General features: G+C 38.9%; 1 protein-coding gene across 1 annotated transcript in view; it reads left to right on the forward strand.

Annotated features, from left to right (window-relative positions):
* Positions 1-1,345: 1,345 nt before the first annotated feature.
* The window catches only part of WDR49 (WD repeat domain 49), a 160,057-nt gene continuing 138,827 nt past the window's right edge, over positions 1,346-22,575 (forward strand). Inside the window, exon 1 of the mRNA XM_014588502.2 lies at positions 1,346-1,547. Within this exon, the coding sequence (XP_014443988.1) occupies positions 1,365-1,547 (183 nt within the window). The 5' untranslated portion in view covers positions 1,346-1,364. The remainder of the gene's footprint in view (positions 1,548-22,575) is intronic.

Genomic DNA, 22,575 nt, shown 5'->3' on the forward strand with positions numbered 1-22,575 from the left:
TGGCATTTCCTTTGCTTTCTCCTCCATCAAATGGCGATAATGACCATACGCACCTTGAAGAGTTGCTAGCAAGCTTAAACAAGGTAAGAAATGTAAAGTGCTCAGGGCAGTGTCTGGCACATGATAAAGACTCAAAAACGTGAACTTTTCTCTTTTTCCTCTTCCTTTTCAGTAACTGAACAGGGCTGACACTGTAAGTAGTGCTATTGTTATCCTGTGCTATGTTGAGTTTTCCCCCTACCTTGTCGATGAGTTTTAAGATTTATTTGAACCATCCCTATTTTATGTATGTGGAGATTAAGACAAAGAATGTAGGGGATGAATTCTTATTAAATAAGGCATTTTCTGTGAAAAGATACAAAATTCTATAATTGCCAGGGCCAACATGGGGGTGTGGTGGTTAAGGTGTTGGATTCCACAGGGCTAACCATGGTTCAAGTTCTGGACCTGGCAGCTTGTTTCCTCACTTTCCCTCTCTCTCTCTCTTTCACTCTCTCTCTCTGGTGAGCATGCATGCTCTATAGCAAAAGTAAAAACTAATAACAGTAATAAAAAAATTAAATAAGTAATTCAAAAAAATTTATGATGGCCATATTCTTTACTTTGGCAAATTGTATTATTTTATAATACATAACATGCTTCATAGAAAATATATTTCTAATAGCTCTTTTTAAATACAGGGTACAACTTAATAATTTTTTTTTTAAAAAAAGTGGTTGAACTGTCTTTTAAAAACAAAACATCTCAACATACCTTATATATTTGAAGCTTCAGTTGGAGGAGAGGGAAAGGAAAAGTTTTAGCTGGCTTTGTGCTGGTTGCCAGGAAACACACAAAAACATCAGGAACAGAGGAAACAACTTCACAGCACTGAGGAGGTGGCCTTCGGGGAGCACTGCTCTGTAGAGACCCTTAGCAGTGCATCCTCCTCCACTTCCAGACCAGAAAATGGAGTCAAAAACCAGCCCATGTTCATGGAAGCCAGGTTAGCTAAAGAGATTTTGAGAAGCTGATTTGCCGATGCCTTTAAAATTAGGCTTACCAACTGCTTTCTGGGTCGGTTGCTACAAACATACAGGAAACATTACACATTTTTAATCAAGCCAAGGTAAACAGAGTAGAAAGAGGGGGGTGCTTTTGAGTCTTTTGGTGGTGGATGCTGAGAATAAACTGTGGAAGCAAATACTTGAGTTGACTGAGGGCTTCATTTCCTGACCTGGCCTGGATTTTTGTCTCCTAATGGTGTGCCTTGAAAGGGTTGTGCTTTCGTTTTGGAATTCTGTTGCTAGGTTGGGTTTCTTTTCAAAGGCACCCTGTGAAAGAAAACAGTAAGTCTAAACAGAAAGAGAAATAGTTGAAGACTGATGGAAAGAAGGGAAGCCATTATGAGTTACCAGAACGCTGCACTTGAGTTAAACACAGGGTGGCGGCCTGGGCCAAAGAGCCCGGAGAGAACAGGTGTCACTGCAGATGAAGATTTCAGCACAGGGCTTCTAGAAAACCAACTCAGCGTGGACGATTTTGTGAAAATACAGCAGGCCTTTGAGGTAAGTGTTAAGCTTATTGACCCTATTGGTTGAGTCATTCATGAAGAAGACTAGGATGAAACAGATTTTTCTTTAAAATTTTAAAAATATATGTAATGGGTAAGCTCAGACTTGAACATACTTACTAGGACCTGGATTTAATAACATGTCCTCAGTTCTTTGAGCCAAATTATATTAATCAGTTTGAAATTGCTGTACTTGAATATCTTACCATCAAGGAAGGACAATTTATTCTTTGATAAAATTTGTCTTAAGGTCGATGTATTTTGGGACCAGCAGGTGGCGTAGTGGTTAAGACACTGGAGTCCTACATGGTCAACTTGATTCAAGGCCCAGACCTAGCCGCTTGAAACTTGTGCCAGGTACCTGTGGATGTGAGCCTAAAATCCTGAGAGGAGAATGAAGGAGAAAGGACTGTGGTGTGGCCATCTCTCCCCAACCCCTGCGGGGGGGATGATTTCTCCTTTCTCTTTCTCTGTTTCTCTCCATGTCTCTGGAGAGCACACGTACCCTATAGAAAAAAATTTCTCAAAAAATGTATTTTTGGGAAACTAAAAATTAGGGTTGTGACTAAAGTCAGATCCCAAAGGTAAGCACCAGTGATAATGATCCTTGTGTTTAATAGAGATGGAGAACTTGACCAATGCAAAGAAGCATAGTTTGCAAACATTTTCTCCTGCTGCCCCTGAGCAGCACAGTTTCTCTTCCAGTCTAACTTTGTTGCTTTGTGATCCTCAAATCCTGGATGAGCGTCCAGTCTCCCATTCTTTTTGTAAATCCTGGAACAATGCCAATAGAAACAAGATGAGAAGTTTTCATGCTCATTTCCCAATAGAAAACAAACCACAGCAATGTAACTATACATGAATAATTTCCTTCTCCCTATCTTAATGAATTTGGAATTCTGCAGTTGTGTGTTATGAAGAGCAGACATGAAGGTGATTTTTAGTTCCCAGTGTGGACAGGAAGAAGTGCTCTGATGTGTTATGGAACTTAGGTAGACATGAGCCTCCATCCTTTTTGGCTCATTATATTTGTTAAAGTATGATTTCAGGGTTTTATAACGTCTTCCGAGGATGCTTGGAGTATTGGTATTTGTTTGAACACAGACATACAATATTTTGGGATACAACCTAGAAATGAATAAAACATGATTAACTCTAACAACTATATTGGTCTAGAATTGGCACACATTTTAATCTTTAGCCAGCAAAAACAAAAAGGTGCTAACCACTGAAATGCTGTTATACCATGTTTTGTGTAACAAACAAGGTTGATTTTATCTGTATCGACACATTACTATCCTGATAGTATCAATAATTTTTTATAATAGAATCTATCACATTTAGTACCAAAGATGCTCTATTTTTTTTTTTTTACTATTCTCATTTGAATCTTCATCCAACCTTATCTATCTTTAAGATATTGGTGGTACCCAGTGCCTCAAATGAATCTGGCATATTTTAATAGACACAGTGAACATTTTGACAGCTTGAGGACATTCAGAAAAACGTAACAGCAGATTATGACAGCTTTGACTCCGGAATGAGCAGACATGTGGCAGTTTTGTTCTGGTGCTGAGAACCCCGAGAGTTTGAATGATAAGGTCTATTAGGAGAGTCAACATTAGAGAGCTGATGTGTGAGTAAAAGTGCTACAGAGGGCTGGTGGCAGGTGTTCTTTTCAAACCCCAGATTATCCTTGAGAAAACCTAAATGGAACTATGATCTCAACCTCAACATTTCTGTTGTTTTTCTGTTGCGTATGCTTTTCACTTTAAACAGTTCAAAGGCTGGACCGTCTATTTTGAAACTAGCGGTTGAAAAAGTAGTTACTGTTGGATCAAAGAGGAAAAGGAATGCAATTTACAACTTGCATGGAAAAGACAATCTATTGACAGTTTTTTAAAAAAAGAAATTGAGGGCCAGTTGGTGGTGTGGTGTTTAAGGAAGCTGGATCCCTCCTAGCCAGCGGCTGGGTTCAAATCCTGGATCTGGTGACTTGAAAATCACTCCAAGTGTGTGCCCAAAATCTCAATAGCAGAATGGAGGAGAAGAGATTTTGGTGGCCATCCACCCTGGGAGGAAATTTCCCACTTTCTCTTTCTCTGGTGAGCGCATGCACATTATAATAAAAACCTAAAAAGAAAAAAAAAAAAGGAAAAGAAAAATAGCTGACCTTTGTAGGTGTATTCTGAAGAAAATGTGAAGTTCATCCATTTTTATCAGACACAACAGACGCAGAATGAAACCATCCAGTGGCAAATGTGCAGCCACTATTCAGAGGCCCTCGAGCTAGCACGATTTCCAAACTCACTATGGACACGTGGAGAAGACTGATACGCTCTATGATCTCAGCGGCATCCAGTCCATCTGTCATGAACAATAGCCCACAGGCCATAGATGTAGATGGCTGGGAAAGGAAATTCTTCCTCAGTGGCTTTCCTACAACACGGAATTCTAAAGGCAATGACTTGTGTTCCAATTATTAAACACATTTTCTGGCAGATGCCAAGATCCTGCCATCAGATTCCTTTATCCCTTATTTTGTTTTTGTTTCATTGTTTTTTTAATACAGATTGCTTCTTTAGGGCTGGTGAGTCATCAGATAGTAGAAAAAAGGTTCATCTCCTTAAATATCAGTGGCAATGCTTAAATAAAAACCAGAAAGCTGGGTCTTTCAATTGTGCGGTGAATGTTTTCCATACAGTTCCATGGGAAATACCATATGCCGTATTAACCTTAGTAGTAACATTTAAGAATAAAGCGGATCATATTTACATATGTTGTACAATGAATTGTAATCACTCAGTGTTTAAGAACCTGCATTTGAATCCCAGCTTTGTCACCTAGCAAAGTGACTGTGCAAGTCACTTCACCTCTCTGGGTTTCAGTATCTTTTTTTTCTAACACGGGATCACAGGGTTTTAGGCGGATCCGATGATGTATTGAAAGAGTGCTTGCTATACAGAGCAAGTGCTCAATTAACTTTAAGTGTTATGTATTTATTGAACAGAAGTTACGCCACATGACCTTTAACATTATCTTGATTCTAATTCATACATTTCCTCAAAGAAATTAAACTTCTAATGCCATTTGCTACTATGCTTCTACATTCCTTTTAATTGTGGTAGGAAGTGGTAGTAATAAGAGTTGCAAAGGCATAAATTCACGTAGGCAAGTTAAAAATGCATCATTTTTCTGTCTCGTATTTCACAGTTTATTAGGATAAAGATTCTAATTGGTCTCTTGATCCTCTTCTTTAGAACAAAGAAATTATGCAACTAGAAGGGTTAGAGAAATACCTCGTAGATTTCTTTTTATTTTTCAAGTCGATGGTGTCAAAAAAGTCATATATTAGCTTGAAAGGAGTGCAACTTGTATTATTCATAAAATCGTAAAGTGGTTTTTACTCAGACTTTCCTGGAGCATTTGCAGTATGTAGAGAAATGACAGGGTCCCTGGATATTCATACTATATTGATGTCAACCATATTTTACATTTTCTTGGAAACTTCAAAAGCCAGTTATTGTGTGAGAAAGAGTGACTGGTTTGCTGATTTTATAGAACAGTGGAAGATAAAAACGATGGTCTCAGGGAAATGGGATTTGGGGCAGACCCTGTTGGCACTTGATATATATTGAGTTTCTTCTGAGAGACTGGCTCTGTAGGTGTCTTGAGTATATCTTTCCGAGCATTCTCTACACTTGGCTTCTGTGTGTCAGGAGATTCTGCCTTTGGTCCTAGCAGCTTTGCTCTGTTTAGTTTTCTGTATGGGGCTGGATTCTCTGGTCCTGAACTGCCTCTATCAACAACTGTGTCTGCAGCATTTGTTGACACATCTGTTTTGACCCCGGTTGTGGACCTAGAGCCAGGGGCTGGCTCCACCCTGTCTATTCTGTGCTGCCATTTGCCCAAGTCCTGCTACATTTCTAGCTTTACAGCTAGAAATGAAAACTCCTAAGCCATATATAAAAACTGAGTTAAGTAGGAAGGCAAAAGAGAATGAGTAACACATAGCACAAATGTTTCTGGGCTAGCAGGTGGCTTGCTGGTTAAGGCTCTGGATTCCCACGTGGCCAATCACATTTTGAGTTTCAGACCTGGCAGTTGGAAAATCATTCCACATTCATGTGCGTGTGTGCCCCAAATCCCAAGGAGAATGGAAGAGAAGGGATTGTGGCGTGGCCATCCCCATTGAAGGTTGATTTCTCACTTTCCCTCTCTCTGTCTCTCTCTGGTGAGCCCATGTGCCCTATGGCAAAAACATAAAATAAATAAATAAAAATTCATAAATGTGCAGATACTGTCTTGTGAGACTTCTTGGAACGAATCTGTCTTGAGGATGAAAGGAAATACATTTGTGCTAACTTAATCTCTGAAGACCAGAGAAGTTCAGGAGATAATGTGCAAGTCCTGACATTGTGCTTGAGGAATAATAAAATAATTTATAGAATGTAGAATAATGTCCTTCTTGGTTATCTTTATAAAATGCCTAAGATGCCTGTGAACAGAGTTGATAGCCAGGCATACGAACTAGACTTTGTTGCAACAAGACAAGTCTGCAGATTCTGATACCTGGCCAGGCAGGTATGGGTCTAAGAGAAATGGAAGAGAAGGGATTGTGGCGTGGCCATCCCCATTGAAGGTTGATTTCTCACTTTCCCTCTCTCTGTCTCTCTCTGGTGAGCCCATGTGCCCTATGGCAAAAACATAAAATAAATAAATAAAAATTCATAAATGTGCAGATACTGTCTTGTGAGACTTCTTGGAACGAATCTGTCTTGAGGATGAAAGGAAATACATTTGTGCTAACTTAATCTCTGAAGACCAGAGAAGTTCAGGAGATAATGTGCAAGTCCTGACATTGTGCTTGAGGAATAATAAAATAATTTATAGAATGTAGAATAATGTCCTTCTTGGTTATCTTTATAAAATGCCTAAGATGCCTGTGAACAGAGTTGATAGCCAGGCATACGAACTAGACTTTGTTGCAACAAGACAAGTCTGCAGATTCTGATACCTGGCCAGGCAGGTATGGGTCTAAGAGAACAGGGAAGGTAGACCTAGCCCTTTCCTACCTGTCCATCATTTGTCCTTCTTCTAAACCGTCAAGCTTTCTCCCACTTGCTGAAGTACCAGACTTCTCTAAATCTCATTTCCCATTGCACCTTCACTATTGAGGTGCCCAAATGAACAAGCCTTTCTGGATGTGCCTTCCCTTCCAGACCCATTCTCACCTCTTGACTCTTTTCTTTCCACCCCAGTCACCATAATCCCAGATATATAAATAAAATTGCCCACTTTTGCTTCATTCTCTCTCTTCAGAACCTTTAGATTTTGCTCGTCTCTGAAGAAATATAAGATGATCCATGATGATCATTTAAAATGTTTGTAGATAAAACTGAGAGTTAAAACATAAAATTGGATATTATGTTATCCAATACACTTCCAAATGAGAAAAGATCTCTTTTTAAAAAGGGTGTGCCATTGGTTTAAATGTACATCAGAATTCAAATACAAAAGAGATTTATTTTTTGCTCTTGTAATGTAGAAAGCACATGTTTCTAATGTTGAGCAACTCCAAGTTGGAGTTCAGGTCCCCTGAATCCTTCCGTCTTCCATTTTCCAAACTTGCCATGCATCAAACAGGTGTGGGAGGAAGAGGGCAGAGGCACACAGGGGGAAAGTTTTTGTAGGCGAGGCTCACATCCCATTGGCTAGAATTCCATGATGAGGCCATACCTAACTGCAAGGGAAGCTGGGAAATACAGACAGGTTTGTGCTCAGTAAACAATCTCACCCATGATTCTCTTAGAGCTTTGTTTGTTTTGTTGTTAACATTTATTTATTTATTTGTTGTGATTTTACAAGCTACCAGGTCTAGGACTCAGACTTCAGTTGGCCACATGGGAATCCAGTGCCTTAACTACTGCATCACTTGCTGGGCCTCCTCTTAGAGGTCAGTGGTAGGAAAACTTCCATTTCTCCTGATGAACCAGCTTTCTTTTGTAAAGTAAGGATAGCTATGTGCCTAATTGTGCTTTGTGTTTCTTGCCAGGAATTTCAAAGCTAAATTTAGTGCTCAGTTGATACAATTATTCTTAATTTAGACTTTCTGCAACAATTATTTGCTATTTTTATTGTACGACTCATTTTTTTTTTAAAAAAATCTTTGCTTTAATGGTCTTTCTGCCTATGTTCTTCTTATTGCTCACTGAACTAAAGCTCTTTCTGGAAACCAGTGGAGGTAAAAATGATAAATACAAAACTTAATACATTTCAAGTCTGGCAGGGTTTTATAAAGTGCTTCTGAAGTCGTCATGTTATTTGATCCTCCCATCAGTCTGAAATGTAGTCAGGGCAGACATTTTTATTTCCTACTTACACATAAGGAGACAGAGGGTCCAAATATTTCATTGAATTCTCCCATAGGCAGAGTCAGGGCTCAAAGGTAGATTGTCAGCTTTCTAGCTTACGGTGTGACATGACTCCCTCAGGTCACAAGGCAGCCTTCCTTTGGGATACTGTGCTAAGGAAGAGGACTCCTATGGGATAAAGACTTCCTTAAGAAAGCAAGCATATTAAGTGACAGCATACAGGTTCTGTGCTCTGCTAGCCTAGAGTTGATGCAGAATTGCCAAATAATCAACACCACCTATGATAAAATCACAGTAGAGAAAGGGTCAATGAAAAAAGATAAGAATTATCCATTGCTTTTTGTTACATGCTCCTTTCTAAAGGCATCTCAATAGAGATTTGCAAGAAGGTAAACAGGTAAAGCCTAATCTATCATTCTATTATTAGTACAAAGTGCGTGTAACAGCCTCAGTCAGTTCATCCACGGAACAAAGGCAGCAGCAGTGCAGAGTGTTTCTTACCCTGGTTCTTTTATTGACATTGAAACACGTATTTTTGATGGCAGCAAAAAAATCAGTGAAGCAAAGCAGGTCCCCCTGCCTCAACCTCAAGGTGCTAGCATGAAGACAAATCCCACACTTCTGCAGCAGGCACAATTGGAATTGGCAGAGAAAGCCTTTGGTGGTTTTGCTTACTTTGTTAGAATTCACGGGTGATGATGGCAACGATGTGATCACCAACACCCTAGGGAGCGAGGTTGTATGCCAATGCGAATGCAAAAATGTGTCTCCCCAAATGCTGCTGTAGTTGTGAATTTTGTGACAAATTCTAACTGCTTCATGCCTTTTCCATTTTCTCATTGTACTAAAGTGTCCTCTGGTGATTTCTAACCTTCCTTGAGCAATGTATGCTCAGGCAGAAGTCTCTTGGGATCTTTGCATTCCTTATTATTTATTTTATTAATAGATTTTTGCTACAGGGCATATGTGCTTGCTCAAAAGACAGAGAGACAGAAAGTGAGAGAGAAAGTGTGTGTATGTGGGTGGCCACACCACAATCCCTTCTCCATTCTCCTCTCAGGATTCTGTGGCATGCACACACATGCCTGTTGTGATATTTTAGCCACTGAGTCCAGGACTTGAACTGTAATCAACTATATTGGAGTCCAGCGATGTAAACATTACTCCATATGCTGGTCCCTACAGCCCTTGTTCAGTTTCACCACCATTTTATGGGTATGCCCGCCATGAAGTCCTAGTTCTCTGCTGAGGTTGACCAGAGACATTGTTTTCTCTACTTCTTCATCTCCCCTTCTCTCCCCAATTCTCTCAGCACACCTGAGGCCGAGTTGTCACAGTAGTCTAGCTTACGGACGGGTATTGTTCGATTTCATGGCTATAAGCTATATGTAGCTATATACATTAAATAAAATAACATAGTACAGTAACAAATTCATTTCCTCATAAGCACCAGCCACATGTCCAGTGCTCAGTAGTCACTTCTGGCTAGTGGCTACCATATTGGACTGTGGAGGACATAGAACATTTTCATCACTGCAGAAAGTTCTAGTAGACAACGCTGCTTCGGATACTTCTCGTGGTTTCATATTAACCTGATCTGTTTCCTCACTTCTGGCCACATTATTTTGCCAAGGGCCTACTCATCTCATTTTCTCTAGAAACATAACCAGTCTACTTGTGCTTTAGAGCCTAGAGGCTAAACTGATTCTTGATCCCAGAGATAGCCAAAAAATGTTTCCTCATGTTCCTTTCCTATATTGTAAAGAATGGCAATATTCATTCCTTTTCAGGACATCCTTCCTTTCTAGTTTAATTGCTAATTCCATCTACCCTCAACTCTCAACACACACAGACACACACACACACACACACACACACACACACACACGTGTTAAGTCTGCATTTTACGGTCCCAACGAGTCACAAAATTATTCAACACTGGAGCATTACTCAAAATGTGTCACACTAGTCATATTTTAGTTACTTGAATTATATTCCTGTTTTAAGATCTACCAAGGGCTGGCTCCTCAGTTTGGAATATTCTTGCCTCTTACCCCACTCTCTACAATACCCTATCTTTTTACTCATACTTTGTGTTTAGGTATTGTTGCCTTCAAAAAGACTTCTCTCCCTACCAGGTGGGATTGGCACCTACCATGACGCTGTTTTCTCTTCTCATAGATTCCTGAATGTTCCTTTGTTCCTCAAATCACAGATGATATGATGAAGTACAAGGCCGTTATCTGTTTAAAGCCAACAGGGTCAGACAGCCTACAAGAGAGGTCAGTGCAAGGACCTCAACATAGAACTTAGAGGGTAAAAAACATGGATGTGAGTGAGATAGTTGGAAGAGAAAATGGGGTCTAAGATGAGACTTTAGTTAATTTCTGCAAAGGGGTGGATAAAGTGGAGTTGATAAAAGAAATAAAGAAGAGATGTTTCCTGAATGTAGAGGAAGGAGGAGCAAACAAAGAAGATCACAGCCAACCATTTAAAATTTCATTCATATTGGGACCAGCAGATGGCATTATGGTTATGTCACTAGACTCCCACATAGCCAGCTGTGGTCCGAGTTCCAGACCTAGTTGCTTGAGACTTGCCAGGAAGGTTTGCATGCATGCCCAAAATTCTGAGAGGAGAATGAAGGAGAAAGGACTGTGGCATGGCAAGCCCCCCTGAGGGGTGATTTCTCACTTTCTCTCTGACTCTTTGGTGAATGTACGTGCCCTATAGCAAAAATCTCTCTTAAAAAAATCATTCATGTTTATGATTTCTACTCAATAGTTCCTAATTTATTATTAAAAATTAAAAGTAATATATTATTCTTATTATAAAAAATCCAAGTTACACATTAAATTCCCCTCTAACCATGGCTCACCTCAGCCTCTGCATTCTTTTTAATGTTGCATGTTTTCAGTGTATTTTTTAGGTATTTCTATACATGCACAGATCATATAGTGCTTTATTTTACATATCTTTATATATACACTATTATCATATTTTATGTGTTTGAAGAACACCACACAAAATGCCATTAATCATGTCAAAAAATACACCAATTCTCTAAGAATTTGACTTGAAAAATCAATCAAAGTAGAGGACATCTTTTTTTTTTTCATTTATCAGGTTGGCAAAGATTTAAAAATGTAATAATATTCACTGTTGGCAAAGAATCAGGAACGGGCACCCTTTACTGAGGTTGTAAGTTGGCAAAGCTCTTTGGAAGGCAAACTGCCAGTATATATCAAATGGAAAATGAAAAATGTATCACATGTATACTCTCTAGACCAGCAATTCCAAGTCTACAAGCTTCCCTAATAAATTCTGACATGGACAGAAATAAATACACATACGAGTACATTCCTTGCCATAGATCGTGTATAGCCTGGAACATTGACAACAGCTCACACTTTCATCAGTAGATGAATGGATAAATAAATTATGATACACTCCCAACAGCCAGCCATTAAAAACAATCAGGAAGACTTATATTGGAGTGCCAAAATTTACTGTTGAGTGAAAATAAGAAAATCATAAGACAGTGTGTAACCATAGTCTAAAATGAAAAATGTGTGTAGTTGTGTGTGTAGACAGGCCTCAACTGTGTAAAAGAGAATTGTGCCTATAGAGGCGTAAGTTGTAGCACCTGGTTTTGTGGACACTTTCTATATACTGTAATTCCATGTAAAGATACATGTTATTAAAATGTCAGTATATCTTTATAACCTAAAGACTCTATGGTACAATATCGATTGTTTTCAGAATGATTTTTGCTGTAGAGTGTGTGCACTCACCGGAGAGATAGAGAGAGACAGAGAGACAGAATGTGAGAAATCACCCCTCTGTGGGGACGGGCATGCTGCAGTCCCTTCTCCTCTATTCTCCTCTTGGGATTTGGAGCACACATGCACGTGCACCTGGTGTGAATTTCAAGCTTCCAGGTCCAGAACTCAAACCGTGGTCAGCCCTGTGGGAATCCAGTGACATAACCATTATGCCATCTCTGGTTGTCCCACAATATCTAAATTTATGCCTAACAAGGCTGAATTTAAACAGCACTGAACTTAAAAGCAGTACCTTCATGGATATTTTGTCCTTCCGCTAAGGGTGTTTCTCTATCAACTTTCTCTCACTGAGTTGTAGCCGTATGAGAGACTACAGAAAGCTACTTTACTGTCTTCATTAAGGAAATCGTCTGGATCCATTGCTAGCATGAAGACAAATCCCACACTTCTGCAGCAGGCACAATTGGAATTGGCAGAGAAAGCCTTTGGTGGTTTTGCTTACTTTGTTAGAATTCACGGGTGATGATGGCAACGATGTGATCACCAACACCCTAGGGAGCGAGGTTGTATGCCAATGCGAATGCAAAAATGTGTCTCCCCAAATGCTGCTGTAGTTGTGAATTTTGTGACAAATTCTAACTGCTTCATGCCTTTTCCATTTTCTCATTGTACTAAAGTGTCCTCTGGTGATTTCTAACCTTCCTTGAGCAATGTATGCTCAGGCAGAAGTCTCTTGGGATCTTTGCATTCCTTATTATTTATTTTATTAATAGATTTTTGCTACAGGGCATATGTGCTTGCTCAAAAGACAGAGAGACAGAAAGTGAGAGAGAAAGTGTGTGTATGTGGGTGGCCACACCACAATCCCTTCTCCATTCTCCTCTCAGGATTCTGTGGCATGCACACACATGCCTGTTGTGATATTTTAGCCACTGAGTCCAGGACTTGAACTGTAATCAACTATATTGGAGTCCAGCGATGTAAACATTACTCCATATGCTGGTCCCTACAGCCCTTGTTCAGTTTCACCACCATTTTATGGGTATGCCCGCCATGAAGTCCTAGTTCTCTGCTGAGGTTGACCAGAGACATTGTTTTCTCTACTTCTTCATCTCCCCTTCTCTCCCCAATTCTCTCAGCACACCTGAGGCCGAGTTGTCACAGTAGTCTAGCTTACGGACGGGTATTGTTCGATTTCATGGCTATAAGCTATATGTAGCTATATACATTAAATAAAATAACATAGTACAGTAACAAATTCATTTCCTCATAAGCACCAGCCACATGTCCAGTGCTCAGTAGTCACTTCTGGCTAGTGGCTACCATATTGGACTGTGGAGGACATAGAACATTTTCATCACTGCAGAAAGTTCTAGTAGACAACGCTGCTTCGGATACTTCTCGTGGTTTCATATTAACCTGATCTGTTTCCTCACTTCTGGCCACATTATTTTGCCAAGGGCCTACTCATCTCATTTTCTCTAGAAACATAACCAGTCTACTTGTGCTTTAGAGCCTAGAGGCTAAACTGATTCTTGATCCCAGAGATAGCCAAAAAATGTTTCCTCATGTTCCTTTCCTATATTGTAAAGAATGGCAATATTCATTCCTTTTCAGGACATCCTTCCTTTCTAGTTTAATTGCTAATTCCATCTACCCTCAACTCTCAACACACACAGACACACACACACACACACACACACACACACACACACGTGTTAAGTCTGCATTTTACGGTCCCAACGAGTCACAAAATTATTCAACACTGGAGCATTACTCAAAATGTGTCACACTAGTCATATTTTAGTTACTTGAATTATATTCCTGTTTTAAGATCTACCAAGGGCTGGCTCCTCAGTTTGGAATATTCTTGCCTCTTACCCCACTCTCTACAATACCCTATCTTTTTACTCATACTTTGTGTTTAGGTATTGTTGCCTTCAAAAAGACTTCTCTCCCTACCAGGTGGGATTGGCACCTACCATGACGCTGTTTTCTCTTCTCATAGATTCCTGAATGTTCCTTTGTTCCTCAAATCACAGATGATATGATGAAGTACAAGGCCGTTATCTGTTTAAAGCCAACAGGGTCAGACAGCCTACAAGAGAGGTCAGTGCAAGGACCTCAACATAGAACTTAGAGGGTAAAAAACATGGATGTGAGTGAGATAGTTGGAAGAGAAAATGGGGTCTAAGATGAGACTTTAGTTAATTTCTGCAAAGGGGTGGATAAAGTGGAGTTGATAAAAGAAATAAAGAAGAGATGTTTCCTGAATGTAGAGGAAGGAGGAGCAAACAAAGAAGATCACAGCCAACCATTTAAAATTTCATTCATATTGGGACCAGCAGATGGCATTATGGTTATGTCACTAGACTCCCACATAGCCAGCTGTGGTCCGAGTTCCAGACCTAGTTGCTTGAGACTTGCCAGGAAGGTTTGCATGCATGCCCAAAATTCTGAGAGGAGAATGAAGGAGAAAGGACTGTGGCATGGCAAGCCCCCCTGAGGGGTTATTTCTCACTTTCTCTCTGACTCTTTGGTGAATGTACGTGCCCTATAGCAAAAATCTCTCTTAAAAAAATCATTCATGTTTATGATTTCTACTCAATAGTTCCTAATTTATTATTAAAAATTAAAAGTAATATATTATTCTTATTATAAAAAATCCAAGTTACACATTAAATTCCCCTCTAACCATGGCTCACCTCAGCCTCTGCATTCTTTTTAATGTTGCATGTTTTCAGTGTATTTTTTAGGTATTTCTATACATGCACAGATCATATAGTGCTTTATTTTACATATCTTTATATATACACTATTATCATATTTTATGTGTTTGAAGAACACCACACAAAATGCCATTAATCATGTCAAAAAATACACCAATTCTCTAAGAATTTGACTTGAAAAATCAATCAAAGTAGAGGACATCTTTTTTTTTTTCATTTATCAGGTTGGCAAAGATTTAAAAATGTAATAATATTCACTGTTGGCAAAGAATCAGGAACGGGCACCCTTTACTGAGGTTGTAAGTTGGCAAAGCTCTTTGGAAGGCAAACTGCCAGTATATATCAAATGGAAAATGAAAAATGTATCACATGTATACTCTCTAGACCAGCAATTCCAAGTCTACAAGCTTCCCTAATAAATTCTGACATGGACAGAAATAAATACACATACGAGTACATTCCTTGCCATAGATCGTGTATAGCCTGGAACATTGACAACAGCTCACACTTTCATCAGTAGATGAATGGATAAATAAATTATGATACACTCCCAACAGCCAGCCATTAAAAACAATCAGGAAGACTTATATTGGAGTGCCAAAATTTACTGTTGAGTGAAAATAAGAAAATCATAAGACAGTGTGTAACCATAGTCTAAAATGAAAAATGTGTGTAGTTGTGTGTGTAGACAGGCCTCAACTGTGTAAAAGAGAATTGTGCCTATAGAGGCGTAAGTTGTAGCACCTGGTTTTGTGGACACTTTCTATATACTGTAATTCCATGTAAAGATACATGTTATTAAAATGTCAGTATATCTTTATAACCTAAAGACTCTATGGTACAATATCGATTGTTTTCAGAATGATTTTTGCTGTAGAGTGTGTGCACTCACCGGAGAGATAGAGAGAGACAGAGAGACAGAATGTGAGAAATCACCCCTCTGTGGGGACGGGCATGCTGCAGTCCCTTCTCCTCTATTCTCCTCTTGGGATTTGGAGCACACATGCACGTGCACCTGGTGTGAATTTCAAGCTTCCAGGTCCAGAACTCAAACCGTGGTCAGCCCTGTGGGAATCCAGTGACATAACCATTATGCCATCTCTGGTTGTCCCACAATATCTAAATTTATGCCTAACAAGGCTGAATTTAAACAGCACTGAACTTAAAAGCAGTACCTTCATGGATATTTTGTCCTTCCGCTAAGGGTGTTTCTCTATCAACTTTCTCTCACTGAGTTGTAGCCGTATGAGAGACTACAGAAAGCTACTTTACTGTCTTCATTAAGGAAATCGTCTGGATCCATTTAAGTTGTTGTCGGAGCCAGAATGTCATCCAAAGTGGTCTGGACTGGCTTTTGTCTTTTCTCTTAGCAAACAACCTTAAACTTAGCTCTATTCAAACATATTACTAATTTTCCAAAGTTATTTTACACATTACAATTCTGTAATCTTGGCCCTCTTCCCAAACTTGCTATTATTGGTAAAACAAAGAACATAGCTTTCTCAGTACAGAAGAAAATACTTATGATGTATCTACTCATTTTCTCATTCTTATAGTAGAAGTTGGCAGTCGGAAACCATGTAGACCCCTGCCTTCCTCACAAAGGGGGGTACTGACAAATACCCTCATGATTACTTGGTAACTGCTCAGTGTTTCTAGGGGAGGAGAACACATTTCACGTCGGAGACTGGTCTCCAGGAAGGCTTTCTGGAGGACGTGACATCCCAGTTGCCATATGGTAGAGAATCTCTTAGATGAATGGGGTCTGGAGAGTAGTCTATATTAAAATATCTCCATTTGTCCCAGTAATTCCTTTTGCAGTTTGGCATTGTTTTTTATTTTATCACCATGTCACCAGCAAACTAAGTCTGACTCTTGTTTCTTTTGGTCAATGAAATGAGAGGCAGAGGCAGGAGAAGGGAGTTTAACCTGTAACTAGTTGGAGGGAGACAGCAAGTACTATTGAACTATTTTGAAAAGCTCAATATGTTTTTGATATGCATAGGTACAGGATAATAGCACGTACAAATCATTCCTCTGTACAATCAGAGTCAATTGTTTTCCTTTCGGTAATTATCCTGATTACTTCAAATATCCATTCCTAGTTTCTCATCTGACCATTCCTCAAGTGAGCTCCCTATGACTCTGCACTTGGTCAGATTTTTCTCCTTAGAGGCCTTTCTTAATTTCAAAATGTTTCCAGTCCTTCCCAACCTTAATCTGGCATGCTACCATAGGTCAAATGGAGTATCGCACATTTCTATTAGTTGACTTGTCTCTGTAATTTCCTTTAATCTAGAGTAATTCCTCTCATTTTTCTCATCTTTTATAACTTTTTAAGAGTTCATGTTATTTAGGAGCCAGTGGGCAGTGTGGTGGTTGGAGCGCTGGACTCCCACACAGTCGATCACAGTTCAAGTCCCAGACCTGGAGGCTGGAGAGAATCAAGCTGGCCATGTGTACGTTTGTACCCAAGGTCCCAGCAGGGAGTGGAGAAGAGACTGCGGCATGGCTTTCTCTTTGCCCCCACCCCTAGGGGGGTGATTCTCACTTTCCTTCTCTCTCTCTCTCTCTCTCGTGAGTATACGTGCCCAATGGCAGAAACCTTAAAAATAAAAACAAAGAGTTCATGTCATTTACTTAGAACATCCCACAATCTGAATTGCTGAATTTTATTATTTTATTTTATTTTATTTTTTGGAGAGGTTTTCGCTATAGGGCACGTGCGCTCGCCAGACAGACACAGAGAGACATAGAGACAGAAAGCGAGAAATCACCCCCCAGGGGGGATGGTCATGCTGCAATCCCTTCTCCTCCATTCTTCTCTTGGGATCTTGGGCACGCACACACACGCGCCTGGCGTGAGTTTTAAGCCACCGGGTCCGGGACGTGAACCGCGGTCGACTACGTGGGAGTCCAGTGACATAGCCATTACGCTAATGGCTGGGTCCCTGAATTTTATTATTGATTCATCACTGTTAGGTCCAGATTTATAATTTTTGGCAAAGATACTGCATAAGGGATGTAATATGCACCTCTTGTTTGGCACAAGGAGTCACCTCATGTCACGTTGTTCCATTATCGGTGATGTTATCATTTGGATCCATTGATTAAAACGGGCCCACTAGAGTTACCTGTTATAAAGGTCCCTGTGGGTGATGTTTCGATACTGCAGTACTAGTATTCAACAAACTTTTTCTATTGTTTTGAGCATTGATTGATGATCTGTGCCAGAAACAGTGACTACCTTTGGTGGTTAGAAAATGGTGATTTTTATATTCCATGGGTTCTTTTTATTTTCAATAAGAAGTATCCTCCTTGCCTTTTTTTCCCTTTCATTTTCCCTTTCTGCATCTTGAGTATTATTACGGATTTATGATTCATTTATCCTATTTCATGTGGTACTATCTATTACCATCATTATTCTTTTTGATACTTAAATTACCCCCCAAATTTGGTCATTGTGAGCCTCTTAAAGCTGACTCCTCTGTTCTTTTCCATCAGTCTTTATCATTTCCTTACTTTCTGTCCCAAGATGATGTTCCTGTTCCAGAACTAGAACCAGCCCTGTCCCTAGGTATTCTAAGCTCTGTTTATTGGAGAATGTTACAGTTTTCAGAAAAATAGGATCTTAGAAACAGGGTGCTTATTGCTTTTGGGATTGTCTTTACTTAGAGCTGACAGAGCCTGGATATTTCCACACAGGTTGAGTATCTCTTATTTGCAATACTTGGTATCAGAAATGTGACAAATTGTGGGTTTGTTCAGATTTTGGAATATTTGTATATCCATAATAAGATAACATGGGATGGGATCCAAGTTGAAACATGATATTCACTTGTTTCATATAAATATTATACACATAGCCTAATGCTAATATTATAGAATATGTTTAATACTTTTGTGCATAAAAGGGTGTTTGCATGGAAGAAATCTGAGTTGGTGTGGAAAAGATATATTACAGCCAAAGGAGGTTATTGGAAGGGTCATTTTTGCCTTGGATATGCTGAATAAATTGTGATGTGCATCTGCATTTCGACTGTGACTTGTCACATGAGGTCAGGTGTGAAATGTTCCACTTAGGGTGTCATGATGGAGCTCAAAGTTTTGAATTTTGGAGCATTTCAGATATCATATATTTGCCTTAAGGATGTTGAACCTGTACTTCTCTCTACGGAAACCGATCTCTCATCTAAATCTCTCTATACATACTTTTCAAAATAATAAATTTGCGCTAATAATTTCAGTTTATTTCCAAATGACGAAGGTCTTCCCCACCTTCTGACATTTCATACTCATGCCATTTATAGTTCTGCTCTCTTACCTTTCAAACCTTCATTCCCCCAGCATCAATATATTTACCCGTATACTCTATTCTGCAATGAGATAGTCGTAGAATTACTGCATCAATATCACTCTAATGAATAAAGTTAAATTCAAGATTTGCAGGTTTTTTCCCCTGCATTATGTTTAATTAAGAGCACATGGCTTAAAGATGATTACAATTCATTTCTTCACCATGTGATTGTGTTATCAGCTTGTTATATGATTAGGCTAGTGTATATTTAAACTTAGGATGTGAGCATTTTTTTGTTTTGATTTTATTTTGTTGACTATGTAAAGCATTTTTATAGCTGAAAGTCAAAACTATAAAAATGTGTACTTAGAAATATTTTATTATCCTCTCAAAGAGGAAGAAATAGAGGAGAAGGGATTGAGGTGTGACTATTTCCCAGTGGGGATGCTTTCTCTCATGGGAATCTCAGAGTATTTTTTCAAGCAAAGCTATTCTGGCACTACACATTAGCATAGCACATTATTTTCACTAAAGCAAGAACTGGAAAGACCCCAGTGAAAGATTTAGCCATGTAAGTGTTAGTCTGTTTGGTAAGAGTAGCTCCAGTGGGAGGGAAGAGAAAGAACTATATTACCTGTTGTAGTAAGTTAAGTTGGAGGTTAGGGAATGGAGAAAATGTGTGAACCTAATTCTTTTTAGTTGGCTATTTGAAAGAATGATGGATAATTGGTAAAAGTAGAGGGTACTGTCAAGGGAAAGTTTTTGTTTTGTTTAAAGAATTATTTAATTTTAACTATTATCATTTTAAAATTTTTATCAGAACGAGAGAAGTGAGCAAGCAAGGTCCAAGACTTGAACCTTGGTCAGCCATGTGTGAATCCAGCACCTTAATCACCGTGCCACTAGCTGGCCCCAAAGGAAGGTTTTTAATGATTCAAGTCATTTGATTATGTTTAGATGCCAAAAAGGAGCCAGTAGGGAAGAGAATGATAATAAAGAAAACACCAGGGAAGTTGTGCTGTCACAGTAGAGAAGGGACATTTATGTGTGGGTGCCTACATTGGAAGTTTCCATCTGCTTGATTCATTCTTCCTCCTTCTCTCTTTTTGTTCTTGTTCTTCTGCTCCTTTTTCCTGTGAATTAGTCAAACTTTTCTATTGGGAGCAGACCTGGAAATGATGAAGTGGGAGTTTGAAGGAAGTGGAAAGTAAGAGCGCAGCAAGGAGTTCTGAAAGGATTCCTGGTAGGATAGAGGAACTTTGAAGTTGGGGATCACGCGTTTTTACTGTATTGGTGACACTCTGCTAATCTGGGGGAGCGTTATCCATCAGCGTTCAGCAGCCTCTGTGTAGACACAAAATCAAAGCTTTTCCAGGGCTGGCGTTTTGCCTAATACCTGTGCCTGAAGAATGGCAACCTAAGGAATGGGATCCTGGCAGAGACTGGTGGGAGTGTTGTATCTTTGGCTTGAGAAGGATGTAAGAGCAAGAAAATGCTGATCAATTGGTGAAAACGTTTCCTTAGAACATGGATGAGGAAGGACATTTAGAAGAAAAATAGGGAGGCAAAGCATTAATGGGACAAAGAAATGTGGTATTATCTGTTGAAGATAATTTTATAGTTTTATCAACTGGACTAGGGAGAAATGTTCACCTGTTGAAATACTCACTTTGTAAGCTAAATAATGTGATTGAATGTATAAAAGAAAATGAAATAAAAAGAATATATTATAAAAGAATCTTTCTAATTTTTTTGTCCCTTATCTTTACTTAGTTAATATAAAGTTCATACGTAAAATTTAAATGTATTATTATAAAGCTTTAGGGTTCTAAATAGATAGCTTTTATTGAAACAGTATAAAATAATTTGGGCATACCTATTTTCTCATTTGTGAATGACTATCCTAGAGAGAATTAGGTTTTGTCATATTTGTGTTGTGGTGAAAGTGGGAAAAGGAAATCCTCGGTTTTGGGGTTGTTTCTGACAGTGGTAAACTATGTGATCTCAGTGGAATCTTTTTCACTATGTGGGCCTCTATTCTTTTCTTTGTCTTTCTTTTTCCCCCTTTTTTTCATGAAAGGTTTAGTGTAGATTCTCTAAACTTCCTCTCAGTTCCAATATACAATTAATCCACGATCCCATGAAATTCTGTGGCATAATTGTGTTTTGAACGTACATGTTTACCCTGATATAGTGAAAATTTCAGATGATTATTAATAAGGCTCAGTCAGCTGTTGGCTATACTGTCCCACGCCAAGCCCATCCTGCAAGGGTTCTGGCTTAGACAAACACAGATAGTGATAAACGTCAGCGTAGGTCTGTAGGAGAGCATAAGAATTCCACAGGCTGAGAGAAAAATTATTAAAAAAATGATCAAAATGATCAAAATGATTACATTTCTCAGAGATTGTGACATTTTTATTTTTTTTTTTAAAAAAGAGAGACTTCTTGATTTTTTTCTTTGTTCTTAATCTCCAATTCACTCTAACTTACTACCTGGATACAAAACCTAACTGTTGAATTTTTGGTTTGGGAGGGTCTGGTTCTAAACTTTAAATCAGTATAGGGATTTCAAGACTGTGTCTTTTTTAGTCACAAAACTAAACCATTAAAATTGGTGAGCTCCTAAATCATCAATACCATAGTACAAATGAAAATTAAAAGCAACTGTAGGGACCAGCAGTTGGCATAATGGCTATGTTGCTGGACTCCCATGTAGTCGACTATGGTTTGATTCCCGGACCCGGTGGCTTAAAACTCACGCCGGGCGCGTGTGCGTGCCCAAGATCCTGAGAGGAGAATGGAGGAGAAGGGATTGTGGCATGGCCATCTGCCCCTGGGGGGTGATTTCTCACTCTCTGTCTCTCTTTCTAGTGAGTGCACGTGCCCTATAGCAAAACCCTAAACAAAACAAAACAAAACAAGACTGTAATAAAATTCATTGAAGCAGGAAAAAAAAGCACTAAGAACTCTGACTTGTAGACTAGTCTCTCCTGTCTGCTGTTCAGTCCCTCATGAATGTTCATTGGTAGGTGAAAATTGCAAGGGTGATATAAACTGATACATCTGTTTGAAATAACATATCTAATCTTCTGCTCCAGAAGATGTTCACAGGGCCTGACAGCAAACCCTAATACATATTCATAACCAATATGCTTTGTAACCAGGGGAAATTGAGGCAAGTACAACAGAATGAAGCATGAGAAAGCAGCATATTAATTTTAAATTTAATTATAAAGATGGGGAAAAGGATGCATTTTGATAGTGTGTACTCATTCTGCTGTCACGGAACATTACTCAGAAAAAATAATGCCACATATTTGACAAAAGAAATAATATTTTTGGTGAGGCAGCTGATAAAACTAACAAGTTCTGAAGAAAATAAGATTCATAGATTCTTTCATAAACTATTTTTTTTATGTAGAGAGAAAGAGTTAGGTGTCTGTTTTGGGACTATAGGGTGCTCTCTCTCTCTCTTTTTCTTTCTTCTTTTTTTTTTTTGTTTTTGCCAGAAACTATGTTAATATTTAGGTATACTAGCGCTGTTTTTAAACTACCAAATTGTGGGTTTAAAAAAGAATAATACCCCAGTCTGGTGAGGGTCTTGGGTATAGGTAACCTCATACTTCGTTAATAGAAACATAAATTTGTTCAACTTTTTGGAAGGGGATTTGACAAGATAGACCAACAATGTTAAAAATGAGCAAATCCCTTGATTCAGTTATTCTGCTTCTAGGCACTTTCCTTCATGAAATATTTGGACACATGAACAAAGATGTGCGTATAGGGTTGTTTGCTGCAGAGTTGTTCACACAAAATAGTAAACACAGAAAGATAC

This window comes from Tupaia chinensis, unplaced genomic scaffold, assembly GCF_000334495.1.
Source record: "Tupaia chinensis unplaced genomic scaffold, TupChi_1.0 Scaffold000281_1, whole genome shotgun sequence".
NCBI lineage: Eukaryota > Metazoa > Chordata > Mammalia > Scandentia > Tupaiidae > Tupaia > Tupaia belangeri.